At 54.7% G+C, this 12391-nt stretch overlaps 4 protein-coding genes across 4 annotated transcripts; 2 read left to right on the plus strand and 2 right to left on the minus strand.

Moving 5' to 3' along the window:
• Positions 1 to 383: 383 nt before the first annotated feature.
• J4E88_007628 (uncharacterized protein) lies at positions 384 to 2756 on the plus strand (the record flags this gene model as incomplete). Its single annotated transcript, XM_049401245.1, has 5 exons — positions 384 to 387; positions 600 to 1056; positions 1113 to 1284; positions 1372 to 1555; positions 1615 to 2756. The coding sequence occupies 5 exons, from the start codon at positions 384 to 386 to the stop codon at positions 2754 to 2756; spliced, it is 1959 nt and encodes a 652-aa protein (XP_049252929.1).
• Positions 2757 to 3188: 432 nt separating this feature from the next.
• Positions 3189 to 5357, minus strand: PYR7 (CTP synthase; the record flags this gene model as incomplete). The annotated part of the gene is made up of 6 exons (XM_049401246.1): positions 3189 to 4337; positions 4390 to 4861; positions 4908 to 4972; positions 5107 to 5137; positions 5216 to 5259; positions 5310 to 5357. The coding sequence occupies 6 exons, from the start codon at positions 5355 to 5357 to the stop codon at positions 3189 to 3191; spliced, it is 1809 nt and encodes a 602-aa protein (XP_049252930.1).
• Positions 5358 to 5908: 551 nt separating this feature from the next.
• Positions 5909 to 7376, minus strand: J4E88_007630 (uncharacterized protein; the record flags this gene model as incomplete). The annotated part of the gene is made up of 2 exons (XM_049401247.1): positions 5909 to 6554; positions 6604 to 7376. The coding sequence occupies 2 exons, from the start codon at positions 7374 to 7376 to the stop codon at positions 5909 to 5911; spliced, it is 1419 nt and encodes a 472-aa protein (XP_049252931.1).
• Positions 7377 to 9341: 1965 nt separating this feature from the next.
• Positions 9342 to 10322, plus strand: J4E88_007631 (uncharacterized protein; the record flags this gene model as incomplete). The annotated part of the gene is made up of 3 exons (XM_049401248.1): positions 9342 to 9369; positions 9493 to 9639; positions 9718 to 10322. 3 exons carry the CDS (start codon positions 9342 to 9344, stop codon positions 10320 to 10322), a joined length of 780 nt encoding a protein of 259 aa, XP_049252932.1.
• Between the last annotated feature and the right edge of the window lie 2069 nt (positions 10323 to 12391).

Here is a 12391-nt window from a genome sequence, read left to right on the forward strand (position 1 = left end):
CTAATAAATCCAGTCCATGTCTTGCTGGTCTCGGATCTCAAGCCGTGACCACAGCCAGATAAACATGAGGTCTGCAGCATTCCCATCAACCGTATTCTACCCGCGCCGCACCGTGCCGCCCCCGGTTTCGACGCTAATACTTTATCCGCTGTATAGGAATCCTTCGGTCCTGCATACAGTGGGTCTCCTTTTCGCGGAGACAATACCCCATCTAGCTCCAGTCCAACGGCTTTCACATCGCCGAGCTTGCTTCGCTCAAGGGTTCATGCCGTGCTTTCGGGATGTTTCGAGAGGCGTGTTGGCTGTGGATGCAACCGAACCGCGGCGAGCGTTATCCAAGACTTGGCTTGCGCTGCACGAACAAGGTCATTTGGATGCGGAAAATGGGTACCTCTGTCTGGAGATGCAAGTCAACTTCGAGTGGGTGACAGCTCGGTAATCAAGTGGGTGGCAAGCTCCACTCGTACAGTGGCTACTCTATTCATCGAGGTGTACTTGCAATCGATGTTCCTACATACTCTCGATTCGATATACGGATCCTTATCGCGGCTTGATTCCTGGAATCATGGTTTTCTTATGCGTTGGCGTGCTCTTTGTAGCCTCCGCCGCCGCCAGATTCCAGCCTCGTTCTGCGGAACCCCCCATGCGTCTTGCCGATCGCCAGTCAGGCAACGTTGCGAACATCAAGCAGATAGCTGATGGAGCAATTCCCCGTTTCGAATGGGAACAATCATTCTTGACGGATGCGACCCTTAAGGAAGCATTGACCTCGGTATCAGCCGACGCAAGGTCGCTTTTCCAGTTTGCTGCGCACAATATTGCCAGCGACTCTGTCCCTAAGACAGAGAGTACTTTCAACGGCCGCGAATGCAAGGTCTTCCCTGGCGATGAAGATTGGCCGGCGGACGCGAGCTGGTCGGCGCTCAACGATATCACCAACGGTGCTCTACTGAAGCCTCTCCCCCAAGCACATGTCTGCTACAACACTAGCCTGGCTGGTGCAGACCAGAGCGCTTGCGATGCCATGACCAAGTCGTGGACTGATCCGTTTTCCCAGTGTGTAGCCTTTGAAGATTGCCTCCTCATAGCCATCGACTAACGTATATGAACAGGCTCGACGACCCACTTGAGATGCTAAGTCCGATGTACCAAGGCAGTACATGCCAACCACCTCAGCTCTACGATAGTAAGGAGTGCACCCAAGGAGGATACTCTCTCTACGTTGTAAATGCCTCGACTACCGCTCAGATCCAGCTGGCGCTTAACTTCGCGCGGAACACGGGCGTTCGCTTTGTAGTCCGAAATACAGGTCACGATTTTGCTGCAAGTGCTTCATCCATACCCAATCTTCCAATCGCTGATAGCTCTTAGGGCAAGAGCGGTGGTGCTGGCTCTCTTAGCGTATGGACTCATGGATTGAAAGACATTGCATTCATCGAGAACTACGAGTCTGAAGACTACACTGGACCGGCTATGAAGGCTGGCTCAGGTGCGCAAGGCTTTGAGCTTTACGCTGCTGCGAGAGATTTCGGTGGCACAGTCCTTGGCGGTGAATGTCAGTATCTACTATCTCGACATGTCTTGGGATATACACTGACTTTGCTTGTTACATAGGCCCTACGGTTGGCGCAATGGGCGGGTGGATCCAAGGTGGCGGCCACTCACCACTATCTGGCCACCTGGGCTTAGGCGCTGATCATGTGCTTTCCATGGAGGTCGTCTTAGCAGACGGTCGCTACGTGACTGCTGACAAAAACAACAACCCCGAGCTGTTCTGGTCATTACGCGGTGGTGGCGGTCTGACTTTCGGTGTCGTAACCTCCGTCACCGTCAAGGTACATCCAGACCAACCCATTGCCTCCGCCAACTGGGTTGTCACCACAGGCAAGAACGTCAGCACCGAAGCCTTCAAGCAAGGACTCAAAGCCTACATGAAATATTTCCCACAGAACGCCGATAACAACACTTATGCCTATTGGAAAGTTTTCCCGGGCCCCGATTCCATCATGATGGATATGTCGCCTTTCTTCGCTCCCGGCAAAACCGTCGAAGAAGCCAAAGCTCTGGTCGACCCTTGGGTAAAAGACATGACCGCACTTGGGATCGCTGTCGAGCCCGAATGGACGCAGTACAACGGCTTCTACGACGCGTACAACGGCTCTTTCCCCGTGGAGGCTGTTAATAGCAACGGTGTAGCCACTACCTCGCGCATGATCCCACGTTCCAACTGGGCCAACGAATCCATCTTCAACGAGACTTTCGAAGCCCTCTGGCAAGCCGTCGACGAAGGTATGGCGCTGATCGGCTACAACATGGCGCCATCATGGGAGAAAGGCGGACGCCCTGACAACTCTGTCAATCCAGCTTGGAGAGACATGCTCGGTTTCATCATCACCGGGACTGTGCTGAACATGACGAATCCAGCTGCGGAGATTGTCGAGGAGCGCCTCAACATGACCTATGGCGTTATGCAGAAGTGGCGCGATCTCACGCCCGGCTCCGGTTCGTACCTCTCCGAGGGAGACCGCCTTGAGCCCAACTTTCAGTGGTCGTTTTGGGGTAGCTTCTACCCGCGTCTCTTGGAGGCGAAGCGCAAGTATGATCCTTTTAATCTCTTCTGGGCTACTGGGGCAGTGGGCAGTGAGTTCTTCAATGTGCGTAGCATTGACGGTTTGCCGAATGAGAATGGGAGGCTTTGTGTTAATCCGAAACCAACGCTCTACCAGGCTGAGGGTCCTGACTGGGTTCCAGAGTAGATGGATGGTGTTATGGCGACCATATGTGTATAGATCCGAGATTAAGGGGTTCTCGGTTTATGTTAATAGGAAATCTCATCAAGGCGGATCAGCCGATGTGCGCCCAAAGGAGTTGGACACATTGCATTGCTTTTTTTCTTGGCAACGAAGTAAATTACTAGCGTCGATGAGGTGAAAGGTATCGTCTTGATAATGATGGTCTACATTGAGAGCATCGTCTCTTATACTGTCTAGGTATCATATGCACATGCCACGTCAACCTCGTCCAGGGCCAGTAAATGCTTCTCCCATAAATACATAACCTGCATGTTGTTTCCATCCAATCCCAACTCCAAAATCAGACCTTTCAAGTTCAGGCGTTGAATATTTCCGTTGTGTTTGTCGCGACGTCTTGCTTAGCATCATCATTTATGAACAGTCGAGGGGCTGCACTCAGAAGCTTGGGTTGCCGTTGATCTTAAGGCCGCTCACACCGTTGGCAATGCCTTCAGCATCAAGTCCATTCGTCGCGCCACTTTGGTAGTCGCGAGTAATCTCATCGAGCATACCAGCACTAGCAGCGACGAAACCCAAGTAGGGTCTGCTTGGGTCCAGGACGCGAGACAGATATTCCGGGTGGAACTGGACACCAACGAACCAGGGATGGTCCTTGATTTCAATAACCTCCATACGTACACCAGCTTCATCTTTGCCGACAAAGCTCAGACCGCCCTTCTCAAGCGTCTCAATGTAGTCAGGGTTGACCTCATATCGGTGACGGTGGCGCTCTAGAATTTCCTCCTTGCCGGCGTACAAAGCGCGGAGACGAGACCACTCGCTGCCTGGCTGGAAGAGTGTGGGACGGAGACCGAGACGCATGGATGCGCCCATAGTGCTCTTGTCTACCTCTGGCATGAACATGATGAGCTTGTTCTGCGCCTCGCCGTTGAACTCCTCGGAGGTTGCGTCCTTGATGCCGCAAACGTTACGAGCGTACTCAATAACGGCAATCTGCATGCCGAGGCAGATACCAAGGTACGGCTTCTTATGCTCACGCGCCCAGGTGGCCGCTGAAATCATACCTTCTGTGGCACGTTGACCGAAGCCACCCGGTACCAGGATACCCGATGCCTTGACGACCTCGTGCCAAGCGTTGTGGTACTTTGCGGGGTCTGTCTTCTGACACTTGGGCTCCAGATGGTCTGAGTCCACCCAGCGAATGTCCAGCTTCCTCTTGCACCGCATCGTAGCGTGTTCCAGCGATTTGATGACTGACAGGTATGAGTCTTGGAGCTCCACGTACTTTCCGACGAGTGCGATCGTGACCGGGTCGTGGAAACGAGTGTCGTGGCCGGTGAGCGACTGCCATTGCGCCCAGGTATGGTTGCCCTTTTGCAGCATTGACGCTGAGACTGAAACTTGCTCGAGAGCAAGGAATTGGCGTACCATCGGAATCAGTCTTTGTTGTTCGAGAAGCATCGGTACTTGGTAGATGGATGGCATGTCACGGACAACAAGGACTTGTTCGTTCTCGACCTGGCAAAAGTGGGCGATCTTCTCGACAGCGGAGGCTTCAAGTTCGCGCTCGCAGCGGCAGGCAATCTAGTACTGTCAGTCATCCAAAGTAACGGTTAACGTGAAAGGCTCGACATACCAAATCTGGGATCAGACCGTTACTCCTCACCGCCTTGATAGCCTGCTGCGTAGGCTTCGTCTTCTGCTCGCCGTGGATGACCGGGACATACGAGACGTGAATCTGCATGAAGTTGTTTCTGCCCGCACGCCTCCTCAGCTGGCTCATAGCCTCAATGAAGGGCATGCTCTCGATGTCGCCCACGGTTCCTCCCAGCTCGATTATGCAGACGTCCGGCTCCTCGCCTGAGTCATCGACGGGTATCCGCGAGACCTTCTCGATCCAATCTTGAATCGCATCGGTGATGTGTGGGACGACTTGTACGGTTTTACCCAGGTAGTCGCCCTTGCGCTCGCGTTCGATAACGTGCTGGTAGATCTTGCCAGTGGTGATGTTGTTGTCGCGGGTGAGGGTGATGTTGAGGTAGCGCTCGTAGTTGCCAAGATCGAGGTCGACTTCGCCGCCGTCGGAGAGGACGAATACTTCGCCATGCCTGGTTTTTTTTAGTCTATATTCACGGTACGGTTGGTGAAGCCTACTCCTTCGGGTTCATAGTTCCCGCATCGACATTGAGGTACGGGTCGACCTTGATCGACGAGACGTGCTGAGACGTCAGTATGTTTGGTAAAACGCGTCAGTCCGTTGCACTTATCTTGAGGCCGATTGTCTTGAGGAGAAGTCCTGTAGAGGAGGCTGCGACGCGTCAATCAGCTACAGCACGCAAAATAAGATCCTGACGTAGAAGATGATGTACAGTGGTGCACTTCGGCTACACACTGATAGCGATGGTCTCATAGAGGCTGGTATGCTCTCATGAAAGTCAAACTTCGCGTGGAGCGTCATAGACGCGCGACACTTCTGGCCCATGTCAAATAGCTTACCTATGATACCCTGTGTGTACGCGTTAGTGGTGATCAAAGGCGCGGCAACCTGCAGCTTACCTTCCCCACGCCGCTGATGACGCCGCCAGACACAAGCACGTACTTCATGATGCTGTTTGGTGCCTCAATCGGTTATGGGGAAGGAGAGGGAAGGAAGAAAAGTCGAGATTTCGCACGCGTTAACTTTGAAAGAAAATCGGCGCATGGACCCTCTAGCGGGGCAGATCCGCCCGCACTAGCGCCCTCTCGAGGCTTGAGGCTTCCAGCGACCATGATCCTGCAGCGAATCTTAATCCGAAGCTTCATTTCCTGAGAAAAACTGTCTCAAGCCCAGTGTCTTCTTATATTAACTTCAAATACGAGCTATCAAATGGTATCGTGCTCCTGTCCGTCGAATATCAAATGCATTACAATGTGACCGCCTCACCGAGTCTTCAGACCCCTCCTGTGTTGTATAAACGCCATGCAAACGTTCTCAACGCTGGCAACTTTGGAACTAAAATGAAACGTCCGAGGGGAATAGGGTTCGTTCATCATGTCGTCAAGATGCAAATCGGTATCTGCAAAAGATGCTCCAGATAACCCAAATAATAACCCACATCGCCCGCTGTAGATGATGCTCATGAAAATGTAGATGCCTGAGAGGTGTGGCGAGTTTGTCATTCTCTGCGCCGTCGCTTCAGCTCGTCCTCTTCCGTATTGTCGTGTTCTTGGCTCGCGGTGAGTCGTTTGCGTGCCAGTGCCTTTTCATTGCCCTTCTTCACTTGGATATTGCACCCTTGTAACTTCAATGCCCGGGTGAGCGCGCTGCTTGGTCGCATACCCGGAAAGTCTTTGGCTGTGTAGACTGTGAAGACATCGCTCAAGACCTCGGTGAGTATGGGCGAGAACCCTCCCACGTGGAGGTTCATAGGATCGATGCGCATGAGGACGAACCGGAGTCGGTACTTGCCATGTGTACGGCAAGAGAGGTCTGGAAAGCAGAAAAAGCAACCCTCGGCGTCATGCTCATCCTTTGCTACAGACGGAGAAGCTACGAGCTGGCCCATTAGTCGTCGCGTTGTTCGTCGGTCAGGCTGTATGAGTGCCGTCTCTTCGTTCGTCCCTTCTGCGTTCCAGAGCGTGCAATGAACCACGTTGAGCGAGTAACGAAGCTCTTCTTGTTCAGCAGCACCGGTCTTCGGATCCGTTACTAGTAGCTGGATGATTGGCGGAGGGTCAATCACCCTGCGGTCGCGTTCTCCGAACCCACATGCTCGCGCAGCGATGGGTTGTTGTCGCACACGAAGCTCGTAGTTTAGATTCCTATCTGTGTCAGTCAACGTTGACCTACCCAGGCGGGAGGTGTTCCTACAGTTGTTCGTTGTACACAGGCTGTGGTATCGAACCCGGCAACGGAATTGCTCGATGCTGTTTCTGGGGCGGAGGGGCTGTCGCAGGGGTCTCTGAATACGAAATAGATCCCAATGGCGCCGCTAGAGAGCCGCGATGTGATTGTGAGTGCTGATGGGAACCGACGGACCCGCGGAATGGAGTGCTACTTGATGCATAGCTTGGGGTATACCCAGGCGAGGGCAGTGGAGGGTAGGCTCTTTGCTGCGAGGCTTCTACTGGTGAAGTGAGAGATGAGTAGGGCTGCTCGTGGTGTTGGCTGTGGGGTTGGTTGGGGTGATAGTGGCGGGGCTCCTCGTACGGATACCGGTGTTCAGTTAGTCTTCGCGGCCCTCTGCTGTCAAACTCGGAACGTGGTGAGATGGGGGGACCATATTGCTGGGGAGAATATGGTGGGTCTGATCTAGGTGGGGTGTAAGGATTCGAGTGCTGCAGTAGCTTCTCGACGGGGGCTGCTGCTCTATGTAACGAGGACGGCTGAGGGTAGTCGTGTCGTGGGGGCAGTCCAGCATGGATCGAGGGCAGTTGATTGATGGGGGAGCGGAACTGGTGATCCGGGCGTGGTGGTACAGCGTCTGGCGGGATCTCCAGCGGGGGCAGTCGGCGATGGGAGTAGTCGAGAAAGCCAGGGGGCGAAAAGATGGGAAGTTTCTGGGTCTCGGTCATATCTGGAGCAGGACGAGAAGATGTTGTCAGAGGGAGCGACGGCGGCGGAGGTGGAGGTGGTTGGGACATGCGTGTATTATTATTTGGCCGGGCCAGGACACGATGCACGAAGCCGCATTGGGATGAGGGTTGTGTTCAGTTCGGAGGCTCTTTTCAAATTGGGAGCAACGGGTCGTGGTGCAGTGTTGGACAAGACGTCAGGAGTGGGAGCACTGCCTCGAGTGTGGCGGCGTGAGTAGTTTATAGTTGACGGTTCCCTGTAGTCAACCCTGTAGGTATCTGGATCGCCAGCAGCCAGATCGACGGTCGGATGCTTGGATTCAGCAATGGCGACGTTGAAGTGGAGGCGCTCAGACGCCTTAAAACAACGGGCGCCCGGGAAGGGGAAAGGATGCAGACGGGGGTGGGCCCGCAGCACCCTGTTCACTCGCAAGCCTCACGCCAACCGTCAAGAGTAGCCGGCTCGGAGCATAAATTTCAACAAGGACAGCGATAAGTGCAGCGATGGGAGGGCGGATCCGAGCTTGGCGGAGCGGTGCTAGTCCCCAGGTTTCTGACGTGGGCTGGGTGCAAGCGATATGAAGGCCGGGAGATGGGCACTGCTCGCAGGTGACGGAGTGGGGACATGTCATGGCCGACTGGCATGATCAAATGATGGTGATGGCGTCTGGCTGGTGCATGTGGCCTCAGCGGGCGCCATGCAGCAGGAAACTTTGGGAAGTCTAGCTCAGTGAACTGGCTTCGCAGTATTTTCGTGGGGCGTCCGTTGCAGGCTGGCGGCCGGGTAAAAGGTCGACAAACAACGGCGTCCCGGTTTCGCAGGCACGTCTGTTTCGAATCAAGGCGGGCCAGGGTGTTGCACACTGTAACCCGGCGGCAGCCAATATGGAGCAATATGCCAGATATCACGTAACTCGGTCGGTGGGCGCTGGCGGGCGACGCTTTCGGCGAGGGTCCAGATGGAGGTCAGGAGTGGCTGCAGCGCGAACCTGGGAACGGCCTGGAGGCCCATCTGTCAGCGGGCGCGGCGAATGGCGAGGCTGCAGCGGTGCGGCTAAAAGCGATCTGCCCTGCGACGCCTTTCTTGTCCGTCTCCGCGCACCCACTTGGGTTGGTGAACCCAGTCAGGACGGCTACCGGGCTTTTGGAAGACGGCTGCCGTCGCATGCGCCCATCCAGCAGTGACATGAGACAAAGCCTCCGCACCTGGCTATCGGACTCGATGGGCAACGGGCACGGCCGCTTATGTTGGTCGGTGGCTTGCGCTTGACCGCGGTGGGCGACGGTTGTCGTTAACAGCAGACAATTAAGACACGCAGTATGCTGCCAGTATCGCTGCCATGGCGGCGACACGAATCACGGCCCTTCGCTTGCGGCCCTGGAGAGAGTGGCAGCATATTGCAGTCATGGAAGGCACCCGTGGACAAACCCCATGACGCCCAAGTTGGACATGGGAGCAGTTGGACATGGGACGGCAGTTGTCGTCTATCTGTCTATCTGTCTACCACTCTACCACTACCAGACTACCACTACCACTCTATCACTGTCTCGCGTGGTCTACTCCACATCAGACGGCAGTCGACCGTTTAGAGTAACAGCTGGATTGTCTGAGTAACAGATTGCCCGAGTAACAACGTTGCAGCGGTCCTAGCGCCTCTCTTATTGCCTCGCTGCTCAGTCTGATATTGCGCCCGCACGGCGTACCTGCGTGTGTGCGCGCGCCCTAGGCTAGCCGCCTCCGCCGTGTGCTACCTCAGGCGGACGCATGTCTACTTTGACACACTCGTCCTCTGCTACCCCTCACCACCCATCGCGACGACGCTGCCCTCGGTGAGCGAGTCCGCCAATTGCTCTCCCTGGCACGTGTCGCAGCCAATCGTCCGCCCGGGCACCTGCCGTCTCTGCCCTCTACTCTACGCGACCACCCAACCGCCGCCCACGCCTCCCTCACCGCCCCGTCGTCTCCCACAGCTGCAACACTACTCTGCGCTGAATCACGTCGCCACTCCAGGGCTCGATCGACACGCTGCCCGCATGGCTGCTCACTTCGGCAACTACGTGGGTACGTGCGAGGCCACCTCACCCAGACGGGCTGTGGGCGTTCTGACGTGCCCTCTACCGTGGCTCAAAGCGGCCTCTGCTCGGCAATTGCTGCCCTGCCTCGATTCGTGCTGACGGCCTGCAGACTATAGTGGGGCCAAGCCTCCTGCCTCAGCGACTCACGTTCGCGACCCACGTCTGCACATCCTGGCGGCGACGATTCCGGAGATCTTCGCCAACAAGCACATTCTCGACATCGGCTGCAATGCTGGCAGCGTTTCGATCCAACTAGGTAAGTCCAGGAAGGATACCCCTGCCACTTGCTGCAACCGACTATTACCACCATCGACTCGATATTGATCAACTGCAGCCCTCGATTTCCACGCGGCTGCCGTCACTGGCGTCGATATCGATCCCAAGCTGATTGCCCAGGCCGAGAAGCTCCTGGCCTTGCGCGCTTCCCGTGCAACACCCCCCACGAGTTGCGACCCACCCGTCGTCGACTACTTTCCCATGTCGGCCGTGCTCACTCATGGCTACCGGATTGAACCGCACCGCAAGCCTGTCCACACGTCTTCCGCTGCGTCAGCTGCCTGGCCGCGTGTAACCTTCTTTTCTGCAGATTGGGTCCTGCCCTCTGACCAAGATGCTACCGACTCATACCATGTCATCCTGGCATTATCCGTCATTAAATGGATCCACCTCGAACATCGAGACGCTGGTCTGACGACGTTTTTCGCAAAGTGCTCATCGTCTTTGAAACCGGGCGGCTACCTAGTCATCGAGCTCCAGACCTGGGACTCATATCAAAAGGCCATTCGCCCCAATCATGCTCCGCATTTCCAAGAGACCCTCAAGGAGCTGCAACTACGGCCAGAGACATCGTTTGACAGTCTCCTTGCCAATCACGGTCTGCACCTCTGCGCTTCGTCGGACGCACTCCCTCGTCGCATCAATGTCTATCAAAAGGCCTAAGAGCGGTTGGTAGACATATTGGTAGGGATTGACACTCTTCCACTAGCATCACGTTTCATGGCGTTCGGGTCCCAGTCTCTAGTATCGGGATTTACCATCTCGTCTCGCTCGGGAGACGTTGCAAGTCATCCATGGCATTATTCACGTTGACTAATCTCTACACTCGTGCCGCTGCAGCATCTACCGTATCTGGCTCTCATATTCTATTAATCAAAGTACACATGTTAGATTGAACTCGCTATCCAGGCAAGTAGAAAAGTATCCCAATCCGCGGCTAGTTACTACAAACGGCTGGTCTGCGCTCCACTTTCTTGGTCTTCTCTCCGAGGCTGTTCCCTGTCCGCCGATCTTTGGCCCTCACCATCCCAGGTTCTATCAAGCCATGCATCGTACGATTGCGGCAGCTATGCAAGTAAAGATCGGCCGAATAACAGGCTTTTCAAACTTCCGGCCTCGATGTCCGCCTCAGTAGTGAGGCATGCAGCTACAACCTAATTGTGATTGCAGCCATGGCTCCGCAAACGTCTCTGGCGGGCCACGGTAGAGTAGTGAGGTTGCGACATTTGCATTAGCCGCGTTACTACACAACCCGCCACGCTAGCCAATGGCGGCTCGGAAGCTTTTCGGCTTATGCCGGGTACCCATCCTCTGGTTCTCCAGACATTAGATCACATGTCGTCCACTAATGCAAACCTTATTCCACTCCGGATCTCGTGCAGGCCGAGGTTTTCTGCTTATGCTGTTCAATAGTATATCTACTACCAGCCGTGCTATCCTCCTCGTAACGTCATCTCAGATGGCCGGCTCTAGATGTTTCGACAATTGATGATCGCTCACCGGTCCGTACATTGTGACAAAGTCTAGATGACAGGAGCGTAGGTTCGCCGACTCCATGGCAACATGGTTTAACCTAGCCGCCACTGACCGCTTATGAGCTGTCACAGAACGTGAAATTGCCAAACTCTCGTTGACAATATGACTGCTGATGCTGTGAAAGATGAGATATGACGTTGCATTTCCGTCAGAGAGCACCAATTCCCCGTCTGTACCATCTCAAACAGGTAAATCCCTCTAATTTCACGCTTTGGTCCCTGAAGCCTTGAGGACGGCGCAAAGGTTCGAGCGCTTGGTTTCCCTCATCAGCCGTAGATTCACCTTAGCTCGCACCTTGCGAACCACGTCGACTGTTGAGGAGCTCTCTGGGAGATTATGCCACACCAAGTACAAAGCTTGATGGAGTGGCTGAGTTACCTCTGGACCGGTGCTGCACGATGCCTTGCCCGCTGGATGCCATCTCATCAACATCTCGTTCGAGAACCAGGGACAGGCCGTATGCTTTGAAAATTGAGTTACTGGGTCCCGGTTGATGCGAGCTGGCGACTCGGTTGTCGATCCGTCAGAGCGGTAGGCTCATTTGACATAGTCTACAGATCTTGAGAGGTGCTCAATCTCGCAGGTGAAGTCGGCCCTCACGAAAACCCAATGCATTAGCTGGAACACAGCCAAGTCGTTATTCTGTTTTTACCGCATCTACATGGCTGCACAGCTTCGGTAGCTTGGTTTCTCGGAAAGCCGTGCCATGGAACGCCAGTGCAGTATCTGGCCAGTGTACCGTCCACTGCGGCGATTCAAGCAGACATGATCTTGTCGTTGGTGTGGGAACAAGTCCGATGATGCGCTCCCCTGCAGACCAGGCAGACTTGCGACTACTGTTGTCAGCAAGCATACGCCTATCGGGATGCAGCATCACTGCCTGCTTGGTCGCACGACAGCCAATACACTCACCGATGGATGCATCGGCAGTTTGTCTCTAGCCGAGAGGGTGAATCACAGTATATACTGTCATGTCGTGCGTGAAAGCGTCGACTCTGCTAGCCAATGACGATGCGATGCTGCCATCGTGAACGGTGTCGAAATTTGCGATCAACAGTTCGTCCAATATCTACAGCGTCAAAACGATATGCAGTTGCGCATGGAAGATTGACCACTAACGGGAACGCCCTGCGTAGGTATACAAGGAGGACGACCGAGGGATGTCGACTAAACGGGGCGGCCATTGATGGACAACG

Source organism: Alternaria novae-zelandiae, assembly GCF_023758075.1.
Source record: "Alternaria novae-zelandiae strain BMP 2774 chromosome Unknown scaffold_16, whole genome shotgun sequence".
Classification (NCBI taxonomy): Eukaryota; Fungi; Ascomycota; class Dothideomycetes; order Pleosporales; family Pleosporaceae; genus Alternaria; species Alternaria novae-zelandiae.